Source organism: Mytilus californianus, unplaced genomic scaffold (assembly GCF_021869535.1).
Source record: "Mytilus californianus isolate M0D057914Y unplaced genomic scaffold, xbMytCali1.0.p SCAF_13, whole genome shotgun sequence".
Classification (NCBI taxonomy): domain Eukaryota; kingdom Metazoa; phylum Mollusca; class Bivalvia; order Mytilida; family Mytilidae; genus Mytilus; species Mytilus californianus.
The window spans coordinates 13,021,315-13,041,382 of NW_026262615.1; the positions used below are offsets into that span (position 1 = coordinate 13,021,315).

The 20,068-nt window shown below is 31.4% G+C and overlaps 1 protein-coding gene across 1 annotated transcript in view; it reads left to right on the top strand.

Annotated features, from left to right (window-relative positions):
- The window catches only part of LOC127723200 (deleted in malignant brain tumors 1 protein-like), a 41,694-nt gene that overhangs the window by 14,646 nt on the left and 6,980 nt on the right, over positions 1 to 20,068 (top strand). Inside the window, exons 2-5 of the mRNA XM_052229725.1 lie at positions 4,518 to 4,584; positions 5,873 to 5,996; positions 8,041 to 8,216; positions 15,314 to 15,484. Coding sequence (XP_052085685.1) covers positions 4,518 to 4,584; positions 5,873 to 5,996; positions 8,041 to 8,216; positions 15,314 to 15,484 — 538 coding nt within the window. The remainder of the gene's footprint in view (positions 1 to 4,517; positions 4,585 to 5,872; positions 5,997 to 8,040; positions 8,217 to 15,313; positions 15,485 to 20,068) is intronic.

A 20,068-nucleotide genomic window follows, 5' to 3' on the forward strand; every position in this document is an offset into this window, starting at 1 on the left:
TACATTATATCAAGTGTTCTAGGAATTGAACAAGATCTTCTCTTCCTGTACAGTTTACATATCATAATTTATTTAACTTTTTACCGATATAATGTATTAATTTTACTGTAAATATACTTTGTATTTAAGTCATTTGCAATTGCCTACCTGTACTATATATGTGCTCTTGTATACAGTTTTTTAGTATATTTTGTTGCTCATCTATTACCCTTTTGCTCATGCATTATTATCTTTTAAAAATGTTCTTTTCTTATTTGTACATGTAGACGAAGAAGGCCACGGATCGGATTAACTGGTTTATTAACTCTGTAACCCTTTGGAAATAAAAAATGTATTATTAGTAAAGCACATGCAATTTCAGAAAACTTTGTGTTATCAAAATTGCAACTATAGCATATAAATCTTCCAAGACAATTCATGGGTTGTCCCAATTAAAGTTTAATTGCAAACTTCACCTCAATTTCACATAACCGCTTAGGACTATCAATGGTCATGCTATTCATTACAATTATTGTAAATTCCGTCCGTTTAAAATATCTGCGATACACGCTTCCTTTTGAATCAGTTTTCCAAATATGAAATTAAAACACGCCTCCTTAGCAAGATCGACAAGAAGGATTTTCGCGAAGTTCCAGTTACGGCTTGCAAAGTAATGTGATAATTATTTTATGAATGAAAACATTATAATCATGTATCTAATTTTATATCATAAAATAGTTTATCAATAAAAAGGGACAAAATACTCGGGCGATTGACAACCAACGAAAGGAAGCGGACAGCGTCGTCACTATGGAGACGCCCCATTGCTTTATAATATTCATCAGCATGTCAAGCGTTATTTCCCCCTGAAAAAAATGCCTAAACATAGACGCGTAAGGTTCCAAATCTTTCGGTCTAAATTAAGATTAGCTTAACATGGCAAATTCTAAGTATTTCCCCTGTAGTCAATAAGCTCGTAACGTTTATTTTTGTTTTTTGGAGATGTTAATGATCACTCAAGTAATGGATTATCTGTCGGTTATAACGAGTATTAAATATCCAAAAGATACTCGACTTATTGGTTTTCTTTTAGAACGTTGTTGCCTTCTTCAAATCAAATAGATTTTCATTGAGATCGCCTCTCGTAAATTTAAAAAAGGTATCTTTAATTGATTAAATTCTAAACATGTTTCGAATTTTTGCGATCAATTTTCATTCAAAATTCCTTAGAACAGAGGTGGGCTACGAACGATATCAACTTTCTTACGCTTATACTTTTGGCTAATCGCGTCTCAGCCATTCTGCCGCATCTGTACCGCTAGAGGAAATTTTTACGTCTGCAGGATAATTAGGTACGTAGAAAAGTTGAGAAACAGACCATGTTCAGAAAGAGTTGACAAGGATAATTCCAAATAATAATATATTCATTGCACCCTGTGCTAACCCTTATGATATTAATTGCAAGTAATGATGAACTTAAAAACTGATCTATATATATTTTTTTGGTTATTAAATTTCATTTTGTTTTCTATAATTGTTACTGTTGTGAAGACAGACATGCAATCTTAAATACTGTAGCCATCCGTAAGTTGTTGCATGTACGTACGGGTAACAAATTATATTTATATTTAGTTGTAAACACTTACCCGTACGTACAAAAATCTGTTACTTCCTTAATAGAATACATTTAAAACTAATTGATTTACAAGGAAGTTGACAGTACAATATTCCTGTTACACAGAAGGTATTTCTGAAACAAAAATGAAATTTAATAAATAAATAAATATATAAAGATCCGTTTTAAAGTGCATCGTTACTTGCAATCAATATTATAATGACTCTTTATTGAAAAACTAGAGGAAACAACAACAACAACAACGAAAAACAACGATTTACTGGTAAAGGGTAACATACATGATATAAAATGGTTCACTAAAAAATGTCGAAACCCAACCGTTTTGAATTTCGTCAAATACAACTGGTATTTTTTTTCTTTTCACTGTCAAGTTTTGAAGTCAACAATTGAATTTGTATGGTAAAATTTACAATATAGTATAACATGTATGCACTGTGGTTTCTACGATGGATACATTGTTTTAGAATCCAGGTTCCGTTCAGACATTCAAATAATGATTTAGAAAGTTTGGATATTTCTTTAAACATGTTAAATGATATGTCTCGAAATTAACAAATTAATTTCTAGTGATTAAGTAACTTTTTTTCTAATATCGTTCGGGCCTCGGTGGCCGACTGTTCTTAGTAGTTCATAGACAGAAATCACTGTATCCTATCAATACTGAAATTGTGAGTTAGAACCCTCGTACGTAGCAGGTGTGTTCAACTCAGAGATAACATAAGTAGGATTGCCAATTTGCACAATGAAATATATTGAGATCGTACTCAGTTGATGTTTATTGAACTTATATTTGCCTTTAGAATTATTATGTCTTACTTTTCTGGTATTTGCTTCAAATTGGAACTATGTACCTCGTAAACCTTTTATATTTGAAAATGAATTAAAGAAATAAGACAGCACCAAACGGACAATCAAAACGACAAGAATATTGACAAAAAAGATAACAAAACAGCATGAACAGTGCAACTCACTAAAAATTTCATAGAGTAGTTAAGATTTCGCAAAAAACAAAAACAAAAACCACAGCGAACTAATGTGCTTTGAACTTAAGAAAAAATGTTTAGTAGGTAGTTCCTGTACCACTAACATCACTCGTCATGTAGTTTATATACGATAATGTTACAAATGAGGACATTACAGTAAGTTTGATGCAACGTACTCGGGGCCATTTTAAAACATATATTCATTTACGTTCTACAAAATCATGATTGAGTACGCAAAACTTTCAATGATAGCACTTCGGAAACCTACTTGTTGAATAGTGTCATTATATCTGTCCTTCGGAGATTAACATTTACGTATCTTTTTTTTTTTTAATTAGAAACTATTTCAAGCGATCGACTACTCAATATCTTCTGATGGTAAATGTGAATATGTTGATGCAATTTTTATGATTTTTAAAGTCATATGAAGCGAGTTTCTTGTTATTTCAATGTTCAGAAAATAATTGAACCAATGCATGCATATATACTAAATTAAGTCCTCTATGCACGTAATTTACATTTATTTCGAATCTATAACGTTTTATCGACAAATAATATTTCATTCAGTGATTGTTAATCGCAAGCTAATTATTTTTCGAGTTTGTTGCCGAAGTTTACCGGACCGTGTCGTTGATAAGACTTCAACAGAAAGTTGTGAAACACGTGCGAAAAATATGAATTGAAAGAGTGATTTAAACATTTTTTTCTCTTTTTATATACATTTTGTATTTTCAATGAGTTCCCATTTGTTAAAAAAAACTTTTTAAAACATTGTTGTTGAATGATTGGTTGTATTTAATTTGGTCTTTTAGAATGAATTATTACTATTTACTTTTCAGTGCACGTTTGTTGACATTCTTTCATCACGGATTTTCCCTCGCACTTGCGCTGTGCGATGGCCGAAGTGTTTAATTTCGTAGTTAAGGTCTATGCATACGGAAACGTATCGGTGAATTAGTGTATGGGAAGATCATTATTCAAAAGGGGTACATTACTGAATATTTTGATAAGAAACTGGATTTTCTTTAACAAAAAAGTTCACGTACACTTGTTTTATAGTAAAACTTCGCAATTCAAGTAAATTAAATAATTGCAACTTTTGTTTTTAAATATAAAGTATCATATGACTTTAACCTTCAATATAAAAATAAGAAGATGTGGCACGATTGCCAATGAGACAACTCTCCACAAGAGACCATGACACATAAATTAACAACTTTAGGTCACCGTACGGCCTTCAACAATGAGCACATCCCATACCGCATAGTCAGCTATAAAAAGACCCTAAATGACAAATGTAAAACCATTCAAACGAAAAACTAACGGCCTAATTTATGTACAGAATAATTAACGAAAAACATATATGTCCATGATGTTTGAATGTCGCAATACATTGACGTTTTTTTTTTAGACTGAAATAACAGTAAAAAGTAAAATTTATATCAATACAATTGGAATTAATGCATAAAGCGAAACCATCAGGCCTAGTGAACAAAAAGAATATAATATATTTTCATTATTTGTTTTTTTAAGTTTACCTACAGTGTATCGTTTTCAGGAAACAGTATGGAACATCTGATTCAACCAATTGTTCAAGCTTTTGTATATCGAAACTAGTTAATTAAGTCAGCAGCTTATCATTTTTGTCTTGCCATTTTTGTATGTCGTTATTGTTTTCTGTTTATTCGAATTACCCACTCAAACAAAAAGAATTCACCTTAAGTTTTCTCAAAACATTTTCTCATAGTTCCTATGGTATGAGTGAGAAGAAAAAAAACAACACTACACTCGAAGACGTATTTCCTTCCCTAAAAACATCTTTAAAAAATTGTTAAATGGAGAACTTAAATTGTACGGTGACTTCTATTCTTAAAATTTTATCACAAATGTTCGTTCTTTAAGACAACATTTTATTTCAGGACATGATATTTATGATCCTGGTTTACGTTATTTTCTCTAAACATCTTATTGAAGCACTTAACAACGGTGAGTTTTATAATGTATCTCGTATAAGTTGTGTATACTTGTGCAATGTTATTTGAATGTCATATTATATAAATTGGCACAAGGACTAATATATTTATTGACTGTTAGTATGTCTCCGTTGTATCATACAAAACTTGCTTTGTTCTTACCTGTACATATCGAATTTAATAATAAAAAAAGATAGTAAGATAACAAGTGGGCAACTAAACAAATATGTCGAAGGACATAGATTATAACATAGTGGGAAAAAAGGCCACATTTTTTAAAACTATACTGATAATACTTAACGTTGAGCAAGACGAACTACCATTAGAAACCGCGAATAACCGCAGGTGCTTTCGAAGCTTGAGAATTTTTTTGCCCCAGTATTGGAGTCTGTGGTGGTGTTAATTGCAAGTTTGAATCCAGTGATATATATTACAGTCGATCAAATCATTATGGCGTCACAAATTCTTTTAAAGAGAAGATTTAAACATTGATGTTAAGACCCCCTGGTTCAATAGCAACCTTGAATGAAGTAACACACAGTCAAGGGAATCTTTGAAAAGCCTCAATGTGAATTTCTCTTCTTATAATTGTACAACCATGTCTATAAGAAAAGAAACACACTAGTTTTTTGTGTGCATTTTGCACAAAAATGGATTACTTTAATTGAAAGTAAAATGTATGGCATTAAGAAAACCCATCATGTGTCTATGAGTTTTAGAGAATATTCTGTTCAAATCGACAAATACTAATTTGCGTTTCTCATATTTGATGCAACATCGCAAAATGAAAAAGATACGTTTACATACTTGCATGATGTTCAAAAGTTTTTTTTCATAAGAGAACAAACTATAATAAAAATACAGACACGTTTCCAAAATTTTAGAAATAATGTGTGAATTCATGATGCATACTAACAGGAATGTGCATTAAATAGATACGAAAGCAGATTAAAAATGAAAACAATTAGCAAAAAAAAATAGAAATCGTTTGCTTATCAATCATGTTATCCCTCTTTATTAACATTCAAAACAAAAACATTTAAAAAAACACCGACATACTCTTCTCTATAGATTTTTATTGTCTGGCTAATCTAAGTAACATGCAAGTTAATTTGTTTAAAAGTTCAATACGACACTTAACATGTAATCCAAGCAGTGTAAAACATAATTCAGATTTAAAAGTAGTAAAACATTAACGATACAAAAATAAAATTACCTATATCAAGCATTAAGTCACACTGAGGACAGTCAAGTTGAAAACAAATGACAGAAAGAGTAATACATTGATATTTATTTTTTAGGTGATCTAAGATTGACCAATTCAATGAGGCTTGAAGTTTACTACAATTATGAATGGGGCACAGTCTGTGATGATGCATTTGATGACAACGCCGCAAAAGTAGCATGTAAACAACTTGGATTCAGGTATTTTAACCAAAAAATATCTCTAAATAAATAGTAGGTATTAAAACAATAAGCAAGTCAAAAACAGATAAACTGTTGAACCCGTGTAAAATATCAGTTATTTGAAGAAAAAAAAAACAGTGACTGTCTGAAGATGTGTGACGTAGGTACATGGAGTTCCTGATCGTTTTGTTTTATTTGTTTTATATCACAGTGTCACATTATTCCCATGTTTTTATGAGCGACTAAATAATGACAAAATGAATTCACTAATGTCACTGGTACTCGTGTGTTGAAAATGACGAAAACGCAGAATTATCTTGGATGTACCTACTCATATAATAGTATTGAGGAAAAAGAAGTTAAAATAACTTTGAGTTGTTTTCTATACACACCATATCATTTCTGCAGAAGATCTTACATCTTGCTAATTGTAATCGCTTACTTACATTGTACTAGGTTAAGTTTTAAATGATAGGTGATGCTCGATATGCGTACATTTTCAATATTATTATAAACTCTGGACTATCATGGACTATCTTTCCTATTACACTGAGTCTAGTTCAAAAATATTGTAAACTGCCAGATGAATTACGTTATTAAATGTATTATATCAATGTGGTTGTACTCTTCATAAATAATGACGTCAGAACTGATGTAGAGTCCGTCATCGGTCCGTGAATATTGGCGTTCATTCGTTTACTTTTTCGAGATATAACTAAAAATATCAAAAAGCAAAGTACACAAATATACACTGACCGGCATCACACAATTACATGTATTTCCTTCATTATTCTTCACTATAGACAAAAACGGATATACTATAATATCGCCTGTGTGATTTCTCGTATAGCAAAACAAAGGACCAGAAAACCAAACGCGTATTGATTTAAGATTAAAACGATCTGGGAAAATTCAAATCGGATTAGAAGTACAAAAAATGACTTGTCAGTCCATTGTCATGTTTATATTTACATCTGCACTAAACCTTCTTATAAAAAAGTAAAAATGAAATGTTTTTCTGTCTTGTATCTTAAAGCATGTCAAATGTCTCTTACTTCATTGATGAATTTGTAATATGTATATCGTTTATAAATGAATTCTAAATATGGCTTGTTCGTAATGTATACCTATACATTACAATTTTAGATCTAACTTAAGAATAAGTCATTTGTGCGTTTTAACCTAGCAGTAATTGAAACAGTAATCAAGTGTTTAGGTTGTTCGAATTTGGTTATGAGAATGATACAGGAACATGTAAGGAAATTGGGCAAGTTTGACTCACCAAGCATTTAATAAAGGAAGATATATGTTTCTAAAGAATAAAAAGTCAAAAGCTGAAAAGTTAAAAAATTTACTTTCAAACACAATATGCCTTAGAGAAAAAAATATGTAGTGAAGAGTTTTCCTTTTTTTCTTATGTCTGTAAGCCCATATTTTGTAAAATGTAAAAGGTCTATTTCAATAAATATTTGTGATTTTCAGGGTCATAAACAATAATTGTTACAGGAATTATCTGAAGGAATTAAACGATCATTATTTTTTCTGGTAAAGTTTCCAAAGAAATGTGTTATCTGAGCTGGCCAGAATTTTCGACTTATTCAATATAAATAAAAGCATTTATTTACATTCAGGCTGCACACATTACCGTGATATTTCATATTTACTTTAAAATATGTTTCTACAACGCATTTAAACAGTCATGGATATTCCTTATGAGAATATGTGAACAAACACAAAATAATATATGCCTACTAGTGTTTTCGACCGTTTTTATCCTAAACATAAAATGCAACGGTGAAGTCCAACTTGACATTGGCAGATGATGCGTTAACCCCTCACTTTTCAACATGTTCAATGGTGTAAATATATATATAAAAATCAAACGAGAGGAAAATTTTGAGGTTTCCAAAGGCTACCCAGTTTAATGGAAGAAGAAATACAACTCAATTTGCCTAACATATTAATCATATCCTTTCGTCACTTGGTATATATATAGAGTATTTCGATTTAGGATTATATGGTTATATCGCTTGTGTTGTTTTTTTTTTTTTTTGTCTATTAGCAATGGAGTTTCTTTAGGAAATTCAGTAGAAGAAGGATCTGGAACCATAATGCTTGACCAGTTGAAGTGCACCGGAAGTGAAAGTAAACTGTACCGTTGTCCAAGTAACGCATGGAAAGAAAATGATTGTAGTCACAGTGAAGATGTCGGAGTTAATTGCAATAACTTAATTCCAGGTTTGAATAGTACTGTTTTAACACAAATCTTTATTGTGTGTTCTAAAAAATAATAAAATAGTATGCTATTCATTTGCTATGAGCATTATGTAATGCAGCATTATTTGTGTATGATATAAAACTCAATAGATATGCATAACATTAAAAGATTAAATTAAATGATATTCTGTGATGAAGTCCTCTGCGTAAATGGCAACGTTATACTTAGGTAAGAGCCTGCAAACGTGTTTTGAAAACGGCATGTTTCGTTCAATAACTTTATAGATTAAGAATAACTTTGATAGCATTAATACTTTGCATAAACATGTTTACAAAGCCAATGCCTGAACAACAATTATCAAAGAATAATTATAACCTGTGGCAATAAGACTCCTACATGTAATTAAAAGAGAACAATTTTAAGGACAATCAAAAACCAATTGTTAAGGAGGCTCGAGGCTATACACACTTTATATAAGAAATTCCTGAAAACTTGATATTTTATCCCTTAAAGTGAGTGGATAGAAATAATTAAATAAAATTGGGGGTCAGCGTTCATTTTAGCGTTTTATAGGCCACCGAAATAAGGAGTTTTTCTTTTGCTGTTTTAAAAAGGAATAATAGGAAAAATTGTTTGTTGACATACACAGATTTTAATAATGGATACAATTTTGTTGAAATTTGTTTTACAACAAGCACAAGTATAGTTTTACATGTACAGCTGACAAAAAAATATATAGGTCACCGTTGGTTTGAGAAAGATATTTCACAGTCTTTGTCCAATTATCTATTTTTGGCGGGAAAAAACTATTAGGGAAAATATCACCTGCATTACCTTCATTCTAAACAAATTAAGGGAACTAAATTACAGATTTCCATTAAACTTTCTATTCCAAGAGAATTATAAGTGAAGTTCATAAAAAGCAACAAAACAAATGGGGACCACTGATCTTTTAAGAGAGATAAATTACTAAAAGGGTGAAACCAAGGCAACAAAAAAAGTCTTTTTTTGATAAAATTCAACTTTTTCTCCCAGTTTTAGCCAAAACTATATGAAATGAAAATCTAATGTTGGTATACAATACCTCGTAGTGATATGTAGGCCCACGTGAAATTTTAGGTCATTTGAAGTGTTTTATATGAGATCATTTGATTAAGTAAATCAAAGTTTACAGATATATTTAAATACATTATATAAACCAAGAAGTGGAAGGTGGAACTAAATGATTATATAATTCAATTGTCAAAGTGACCATTGTTAAAATTGTCAAACTTGGATTATAGGGAACAATCTAGATAATTTTAAATACCAAATGTTTAGAAGGAAAAGTACCAAACTTTTATAGATTATGACCTACTGAGAAAAATGCTCCTTATTAGATCTAATGTCAATAGGAAATACAAATTAACAAGATGTACTAGTCTACTAGATGATTAGATAGATAAAAAAATAATTTCCCCTCTGTTCCTCCAAGTCTGATATGGGAAACCTCAAACATAAATTCCCTCCAAAAATAAAATAGTTGCATAATGGCATTTGGAATTATGATTCTCTGCAAATTTCATGACTTATGTTACACTTTCTAGGTTTTTGTGAAAAAATTAAATGTTTAGGTTAATATGTAGTCTGTGCCTGTACAAAGTCAGGAGACTGTAATTCAGTGGTTGTCATTTGTTGTTGTCATATTTTTAATTCTTATTTTTGTGTTTTGTACATAAATCAGGCTGTTAGTTTTCTTTTTTGAATTGCATTACATTTGTTATTTAGTTTTATAGCTTGCTACAAATGTATGCCGTATGAAGTTGGCTCATTGTTGAAGGCCAATGGATGACCTATAGCTGTTAACTTCTATTTACCATATGTGGATTCTTTAAAATTCTAAAGAACTTCTGGACAATTTTAAATCTCGGTCTATTTCTGAAATTAATTCTAACATAACTTTTGATTTTTTAACCATGTATACCAACATTCCCCATGTGAAATTATAAAATTGTTTTGAATAAACATTGAATGACAAACTTTTTTCTAATGTGACGTTTACATTTTCTGACGTCAGACACGCGAAGCAATGAATGTGGTTTTTAATTTGATAGATGCTTTTGTGCTTTTTTTGTAAATAATTGTTTGTTTTGATATTGTAACACAGTGATGACTGCTGTACCCATATTTTGACTATTTTATTTATAATGTCTGTTTTGTTCAGGCATCGTTGTAAATATAACGGAATTTAATAAGACTGTCGTACAAGTGAGAGGTTTAGCGCTATAAAACCAGGTTCAATCCACCATTTTCTACATTTGAAAATGCCTGTACCAAGTCAGGAATATGACAGTTGTTGTCCATTCGTTTGATGTGTTTTGTCATTTGATTTTGCCATGTGATTAGAGACTTTCCGATTGAATTTTCCTCGGAGTTCAGTATTTTTGTGATTTTACTTTTTTCTAGTTCTGTTGGTCTCTGGTGGAAAGTTTTCTCAGTGGCAATAATGCCGCGTCTCATTGGCAATCATATCACATCTTTTTATATATTTTTGAAATTTTAGACATAATTCTGACAAATACAACACACATCACAGCTTCTATGTTTGTTGTTTAATGAATTATTAGAGGAGCCATTTAAATCTAAGTTTGACATAGACAAATTCTTTTTTCATTTCATAGGAGTACACTTGTTTATGTATTAAAATAAATACATGAGATAGTTGAACATGATACAACAGCCATCTAATCTTTTTTCATATCTGTCAATTTATCCGTTTTATGCTTTTAAAATATCATAGTAATCAAATTGATGATGAGATGTGTGATACTATAAAATAATAATGTAGAGGTGATATATCACTTTAGGTTTCTGGGAAATGAACCTAAACGCAAGACTTAAGCAAATACACTAAAGCATATAGGTCATAGTGACTCAAGTAGTATGTTGTACTACTAGTATACAAGAAGTCTGTGGTGAATAAATATCATCAATATATTACCATACGTTTCTGAGAAATGGGACTAAATGCAAAACTTAACCGGATAGGGATACATACTTATGGACGGACAAGGGTATATCTATATAATCCATCCACATTTGTGGCGCATAATATAAACTAATCTTGGTATCTACTTTAAATATAAATAACAACATGCAGTGTAGGTGACAAAAGTATTCATTATGAGCACATTTAAGTTCCCATACATTACTTATCCAGATTACATAAATTCCAAAAGCAATTAACCAATCAAAAAGTGTTGAAAAGCATGGTTTGATTAGCAACAGGCCAACTTTACAGGCGTATTCCATTCATTTAACCTGATGACTTTTCACAGTCCGCCAGCTTTTTTTTATCATGTTCTGCAAATCATGTTATGCAAATACCTGTATTAAAATAATGTAAAAAATAAACACCCAAGGTTAGACTATTAAAATGGACATATTGTCTATAATAAAGATTGTATTGTCATGAAACTTTGTCAACTGTTTTATAATTCCCTAATCTTAGGTGATGCCAAGTTTAAAAAAAAAGTCTATTCAGTTTGAAAACACAATTAGTTCAAAGCAGAGGAGGATTTGGGGGGGAGGTACATGTATGGTTAATGCATAGCCTTTTTACATATCCCACTTCAAACGTTGCCTAGTCCGGGGGTCCTAGACCCCCCTTTTCCAAAATCCTGGATCCGCATCTGTTAAGTGCATTTCTTTTAGACAATAAATGGGGGGAAAAATCACACTTGCACTGTTTTAATAAGATTTTTATAGTGTAATTTACTATCTGTTCTATTATTTGTCTGTTTGTCTTTTTATTTTTGGCCATGACGTTGTCAGTTTGTTTTCGATCTATGAGTTTGACTGTCCCTCTGGTATCTTTCGTCCCTCTTTTACTACTTTTAGGAAAAATTATATAAAATTTATAGAATAGTCTACCAGCTCTAACACACAATATGGACAATATTATGGTAAGGGTCTGTAATTCAGTTTGACAGCTCCACACATAATTAAAGAAGATGGTTATCTTTCTTTAATGATGTGAATACAGAGAATTATAGTGTTATTTGCATTATACATGTACTTTAAAATTAAATATTAATCTATCAAAATAGAAAGTTATGGTGTGTACTATACTGTTTGCTAAATTAGTGATGCAAGGATCCTTATATTATGCAGATCCATTGTATGATGACATTCGAATGTAGAAATAGGGAAAGATCAAAAACTTTCCATTCCCATATGTTTATTTGTGGATTTATTAATATGTAATAAAAAAATTATAATAGTATCAAAATCAGTGAAATTACATGAATATCCTTTTACATTTTGCCATTGTTATAATAATTATAAGAACTATTATTCAATCCCAACTGATTAAGCATAGCCTGATTATAATTAATCTAAATTTTTAATTCTGTCCATGAAAAGTGTACTGTTCCAGCAAAACACATACTGGTATAACTTTATTAATTAAGGCATTTAACATAAGTTTTTGCATAGAGAACACAATTTTAATCCAATAATAAATTGTTTAAAATATATAGTTTAATATGCAACTTCACCTTATCAATAAATATTCAACACAGCTTGATATGTGCCAAGTTTTACATGAATAATCTACAGGGTCGGATTAAGAGTTTTTGAATAAGGGGGAATATTGGGTTACTCCCCAATAGTTGAATATATACAGCTGAGCAAAATTATTAGTTTTTGGGGATTGGAAATCAAAGTTTTTTCTGTGAACTAGTACATAACCAAATAATGTGTATAAAATGTTGAACATGTTTAAAGAGTTCATATTATTTACCAATTTCCTAAGTTGTATTAAAAAAAATCCTAGTGAGATTACCCAGTAGTAGCAGTACCAACAGGAATTAGTGGGAAAACGAATATGTGACAACAGGAATCGGAGCAAAACGACTCATATTCAAATAAACTAGACTAACAACAGAGTAAATTAAAATTCTGTTTGACAAAGAAACTCCTGCCCTTTTTCCCGATCATCAAATGGTCATTACTTATGGTGTCTGATGTAGACAACACACCTACAAGGCTGGACTGTAAGATCCGCATATACGTAAATGGTGATGTAGTCAACATACCTGGACCCTAAGGTCTGTAAATAATTTGTCAAAACATTTATCCCAAGTACACTGTACCATGAGCTACATGTATTTTACTGTACGTATTGCTGTGTGTTTTCTTATTCCATATTGGCTAGAGGTATAGGGGGAGGTTTAAGATCTCACAAAACATGTTTAACCCCGCCGCAAAATTTTGCGCCTGTCCCAAGTCAGGAACGTCTGGACTTTGTTAGTCTTGTATGTTTTTTTTAATTTTGCTTCATTTATATGTTTAGGAGTTAAGTGTGACATCAATTTTCGCTGAACTAGTATACATTATTGTTTAGGGGCTAACTGGATCCTGCCTCCGGGTGCGGAATTTTCTCTCTGTGTTGAAGACCCATTGGTGGGCTGTTTTCTGCTATTAGGTCGGGTTATTGTCTTGACACTTTCCCCGTTTCCATTCTCAATTTTATATAAATTATAATACACACTGATTTTTTTAGCTGAAAATGATTTCCGTTAATCTTACGCTTTCAAATAGTTTTATGGTCGTGATTCACTTTTGTGCTGGGATCATTTGTAGCAACGATGTTAAATATCCGGCGAATAATCTTCAATAAATGAAGGATCGCTAGAAACTTAAAAAAGAAATACTTACATTACAGATATATTACATACATTTTACACATATTTCCTGGTCCTTTTCTAGTGTAAAACAAGTGTGAACCTGCTTCATAAGCTACTAAAATGAAGATCGTGTTCTATTATTTTCGATCTGCGTTTCAGTATACATGGAAAGCAGCCCACGTGTTCAATTATTATGAATTATCTTGTATTTGTCTCCTCTCACCCGTAAGAACATGCCATTTCCCCCAAAAACGGAAGTGCATATGCAACAATCAAAATTTTTAAATTACAGTTTTCAATTACAACACTCTTTGGTAATATACTGAAGTAAAAAAATTATTTATTATAATCAAAATTAATTGTTATTGCCAATTACGACAACAGATATGACTTATGATATCATTGCGCGACATCCTGCGCAGTAGGCGCGAAAATTTAAACCCGCGAGCCCCTCATTTAAAATAAGAAAATTATGATAACAATATAATTTCTGATGTTAGATAATAACTTATCTAAAAATGAGTCCCAAAATACAATATGTAAGGCTTCATAATCAAGGGATCTTTTTAATGAAATCTGTACAGCAAATGACTACTTCCTGTTTATATCAGGTGACTTCCAAATGACCATTCCAAGTTCATATGTCTACTAAACTAATGCAAAAGGTCATATGGTTTTATAAATTCATTATTGACATTGGCCTCATTTTGTTTTCTTGGTGGACCAAGGAATTCAAATCAAATGACCCTAGGTTTCTATAACTTGTGGTTTTACCAGTTACAAATACATATCACTTTTGTCAAATAAATAAGGGAGAATAACCCTCATAAATGCAGTCTCCAGATCGCTTCTGTCAGAATTTTGTTTGATAACCTGAAGAAATGACGATTAATTTGGCCAAACAAAATTTTTGTTTTTTTTTGTGTTTTTTTTTTTTGCGGTTGCGAAGTAAAAGAGATAAGAAGTAAAACAGTAGGTCTTACAAATAAAAGTGTTTGGTTAAACGGTGTCAGTTTCAAAAGCGTACAATTAGTTCAATATCATATACCAAATATCTAAGCGACATCTTGCGAAACAAAATATCCTTGTAAGAAAAAAAAAATGGCAGAAGAAAGAAATAATAATTTTAAATCGATTTTAGACCAAACGTCTCTCTCTATCAGTTGAGGTTTACCAGTTACAAATACATTTCAATTATATCAAATACATTACGGGGACTAACTGGCATATGGGATCTCCAGACCACTTCGGACACATTGACATTGTTGATAACATTCTGAAAATGAATGATCCTGAAAATGTATGATCGATCACAATAAAAAGTAATTTATGAGAAACAGCAATCCTTTATTCAATGTGTATCAAGTGTTTGTCCCACGATATATTTCACACTTATTTGCAGTGAAAAGATTTTCTTGTTTAATACCTGTTTCTATGATTTTTTTAAGTTGATGGTGGATTGTCTACATGGGAACAATGGACGGCATGTAGCAGCAGCTGTAATGCTGGGCTTCAGACCAGAACACGTGCATGCACTAATCCATCGCCTAAAAATGGAGGGTCATGCTGTCATGGGGAATCATCACAGACAATACAATGCAATGCTATTTCTTGTCCAGGTACATACAGACGTTTTCAAAACAAACTCTCTTGAACAGTAACTAACTTACTGTGGATTTAATGTAAATAACGCATACCCGTTTTCGCGGATTTCTTGGATATAAGTCAATCCCGAATTTGAATATTCAATACACTACAAAAGTCTAAAAGTCTGAAAAGACCAGTTTTTGTCTTAATTTGCATGAACTTTTACACGACATTCTCCAAAAGTATGACTTGTGTCTTAATTTTTCCTGACAAATTCTCATTTATATTAAATTTGTATGAAATTTACTCGACATGTTCTCGACATTCTGAATATGGTCTTAAAATTTCTTGACATTTGAATACTGTCTTGAAATTTCTCGACATATTCTCGACGTTCTTATTTTTTCTCAGTATGGCTTGACATATTCTGAACATTTTGAATCGTGTCTTAAATTTACTTGACAGTTCTGAGTTTTACAAATCATGACCAATATGCATGATATAACTTTAATCTTTATTTCTCTATATATGATATACTGTTGTTTCAAGTTACACTTCTTAACAACAAAAATAAAAGTTGGGCATGTAAAATAATTGAAAATTTGGGTATATAAATATTTTTACAAATGCAAATATGGCTATGAAATCTAAAGTATAAAATAATTCAAATGTGGGTGTGTTGATATAAAACAATTTCAATGTGGGTTTTTAAATAATTACAAATTTGGATTCCTAAAACTTATAAATAAATTAAATGATTCAAACCAATCATACTGTAGACATATTTCATTCTACATTCATAATATTCAATGTTGATATGGTAAATAATTATTATACCAAAATGTGGTTTATATAAATAGCAAATTATGATGATATACAAATCATTCATTTAACAGAAGAAAAATTTGTGTAATGTCATCTGTTGGAATATATATGAAGTATTACACATGGACAGGATGTTCCCCATAAAATTAAGGTATTCCACACCCCAGAGTACACGCAACTGTCAAATAGGAGTTATTGCTTTACGTGTAATCAGCCATACAACTTATCAGTTGACCGACCATGCCACTACAATTTAAAAAGTTTGTTGATAGATGAAAATGAAAATCATCATTTCGATGAAAACAAATTGAATTGAAATGGACTTTCTTCATCAAAATTATGAAGTTAATTATTTTAACATAAAAACAAATTGAATAATTCCCAAAGATTAAAAGAAAATTATTATCTACTCCAGGAATAATAAAAAAAAATGTATTCATAATGGGTCCCATCAATGATTTCTATAGAAATCATCGGTCTTATGAAATGGTTCTCAAACAGACATGCATAATATAGATCTAAACATTTTTTTCTTTTCAGGAAGGAGTTATCACAAATATTTATATTTGATAAAAATTATAAAATTCAACACTCAAATTTGAATAAAAAATGTTTTTGGGTTGTTCTAAAAAATGAATAAGGTTTTTGAATCAAGATGGGAACAAATTCTTTGACCTAAACGAAAGCCTCCCCCCCACCCTCTTTTTTTAGCCACACAAACCCAAAAGATGAATTGTGGGGTCCAAAAGAGATACAAGACACCTATTTTAGTAAAGCAAATTTGACTGGCAGTTTTGCGAACGGCAAAAATCTAAATGCTGTTTGTCAATACCTTCGACTTATATTCAAAGTGAAAACAATTACTTAAATGTTTAATAAAATAAATCAAAATTAAACTACATGGGGGATTATTCAGGGTATTCCAACTTAGTTGCACCAAAAGGGTATCTTACTATAGCAAATTAATCCTTGCTTCTTCAAAGTTTAGTTTAGCCATAATAAAAAGGAGTATATATAACAGCAATAGAATGTCATAAACAGTGCAGAATAAGTCTGTTCACATTTCAGGCGAAATTTATACTGTTGAGATAGTGTCAAGACATATTTAAGACTGTCAAGAATGTGTCGAGACATATTCAGACATTATTTTGAATGTCAAGAATATGTCGAGACATATTCAGACATTATTAAGAATGTCAAGAATATGTCAAGACAGATCGAGACAAATTTAAGACAGTCAAGAATTGGTCGAGACTAATCCAGACTCTTATCAGATGATACAGGAAGTGTCGAGAAATTTTAAGACAATGTTCATACTGTCAAGACACTTGTCAAGAAAAATCAAGAACCTTATTAGACAAATTCATACTATGTCAAGAATTTTTAAAAATTATTCAGACAAATTAAGAATGTCGAGTAAAAATTAATGCAAATTCAGACAAAAACTGGTCTTTTCAGACTTTTTGACTTTTGTAGTGATAATGTGCATCATTTATATAGGTTTGTACGATGACTTGACTTCCTACATTTCATACTTATAATATCAGTTAAGTTATTGAACTATATCATGAATTCTATAGTCTGGGGAAAAACCAGGGTGCATCTAGTTACTTTAAAGTTGATATATTTGAATCAGATGCTAGAAATACTATTTGCGTGTTCTTTGTGTGAGAATTCTTACAATTATATCTTTGTTGTTAACATGTAATACTTTAGCATCGGACAATTTTGTGATAAATCCTTTGGTAGTGCAGTACAAGCACATTGACTTAAATTATCGCAATTTTTCAATAACAGCTCTAGAAAAGTTTAACTTGTGAAATCAAGAAAAGAAAGGCGAAAGATACCAAAGGTACATTCAAACTCATAAGTCGAAAATAAACTGACAACGTCATGGCTAAAACGAACAACAGACAAATAATAGTACACAATACACAACATAGAAAACTAAGGACTGAGCAACACGAACCCAAACAAAACTTAGGGGTGATCTCAGGTGCTCCGGAAGGGTAAGCATATCCTGCTACACATGTGACACCCGTCGTGTTGCTCATGTTAGTAATACGTATAATTCAATAGATTACATTCAGGGAAAAGGGGACGGGATTGTAGCTACGACATTTAAAGCATATCCTCTGTCATCTGTGAAACGGATATTTCATAACAGTCAACTAACTCGTGATGGCGCCCGTAAAATTTACGAAGAGATGATTTCAACTTCACCACTTGGAACTCTTGGTTTAATAGCTTCCTTATGAGCATCAACCCTCTATTGCCGAAAGCATATTAGGAAATACAAGCCCTGGAATATCGTATCAACTGGGAGATATATACTCTGTATGCAGGCGCTTTTTTTGACGAACATTAAAAAGAAATACTGTGGGTTCGTTATTATTCGTGGATTACCATTTTTGTGGATTTTATGGGTTAACGTGATCGACGCATTTAACATGTTTAAAATTTTCAACGAATTATAAATTTTATATAAGCAAAACCACGAAATCAGATATTAAAAAATATATACAAATTTCCCTAAATCCACAAAAATTGGTACCCACGAAAATAAATGAAGTCAGAGTAAGGGAAAGTGAAAGAGAATTAAACAAGAACTTAAAACTTAAAAGGAATGTATTTGTTTCACGTGCAAAGTTAACCACCGAATAAACTCTGCAAGTGAAATCTTTCCAAACCTTATACCCGAAACAGTAAAAGAGAGGCGAAAGATACCAAAGGGACATTCAAACTCATAAGTTGAAAATAAACTGACAGCGCCATGACTAAAAAAGAAACAGAAAATAAAAATCTCTGGGCATTGTGTTATGTGGTTTATTGATTTGCTCACGTATGTTGCTTCAAAGGAGGATCACGACCATCACATAAAGGGAATTTTATCATCAACTTGATAAGCATGTTGCACACTTAACAAAAGTAGTAAACTTTCAAAGCCGTCACCAAAATTACTGAACTAAAGTATTGACCCGTCAGGTTGCAAGGTATCTTTAGACAAAGTGAAAGCTATTGTCGATACGGAAAAGCCAGCTGACATATCAGCAATACGACAATTTTTGGGAATGATGAACCAACTAAACAAGTGTTCACAGCAAGGGGAAATAGCCTATTAAAGCCGCTCGGTGAGCTTCTAGAGATTCACAAGGCTTGCAATTTGTCTAGGGTTCTATATCGTGGAAAATATGTTATCAAAAGTCAGAAACAATTATCCCACGGTCGTTACAAGACAAAATGTTAGAAATATTCCATGATGGAAACGAGAAAATAATTGATGACGAGTCAAATCTTCGTTGAAGTGGCTTGGTCTGAGTTCAACAATAGAAAACATGGTCAAAAGACGTAAAAATGTATCAACAATGTTTAATTTCATGCATTGCCACAGATGTAACCATGACGAAAACAAGCTCCCGACTTGTTTGAATTCGGAATGCAGACGTATTAGTGAATGATTATTTTAAGTGATACATCGAGTTAACAAAATTGACTAGCACAATTTTTTTTCCATCGTTCACCATTTGAAGTTTATTTTTGCGAGTCATGAAATACTAGATACATTTAATTTGGACTTCAATATAATTCTTTCCTATTCAAGCAATTTGCTCAGTCGTATTGTTTTAGACACGTGATGAATAGTCCACCATTACCCAGTATAATGAACTAGCGGAAGGCATAGTAGTAGTCCAAACTGTTATAGACAAACTTAAAAAGGCAAACTATGAATACAATGCTTTGCTTTCGTACTGAACTACTCCGCTTGCTCACGTTTAGAGTCCAGCATACTC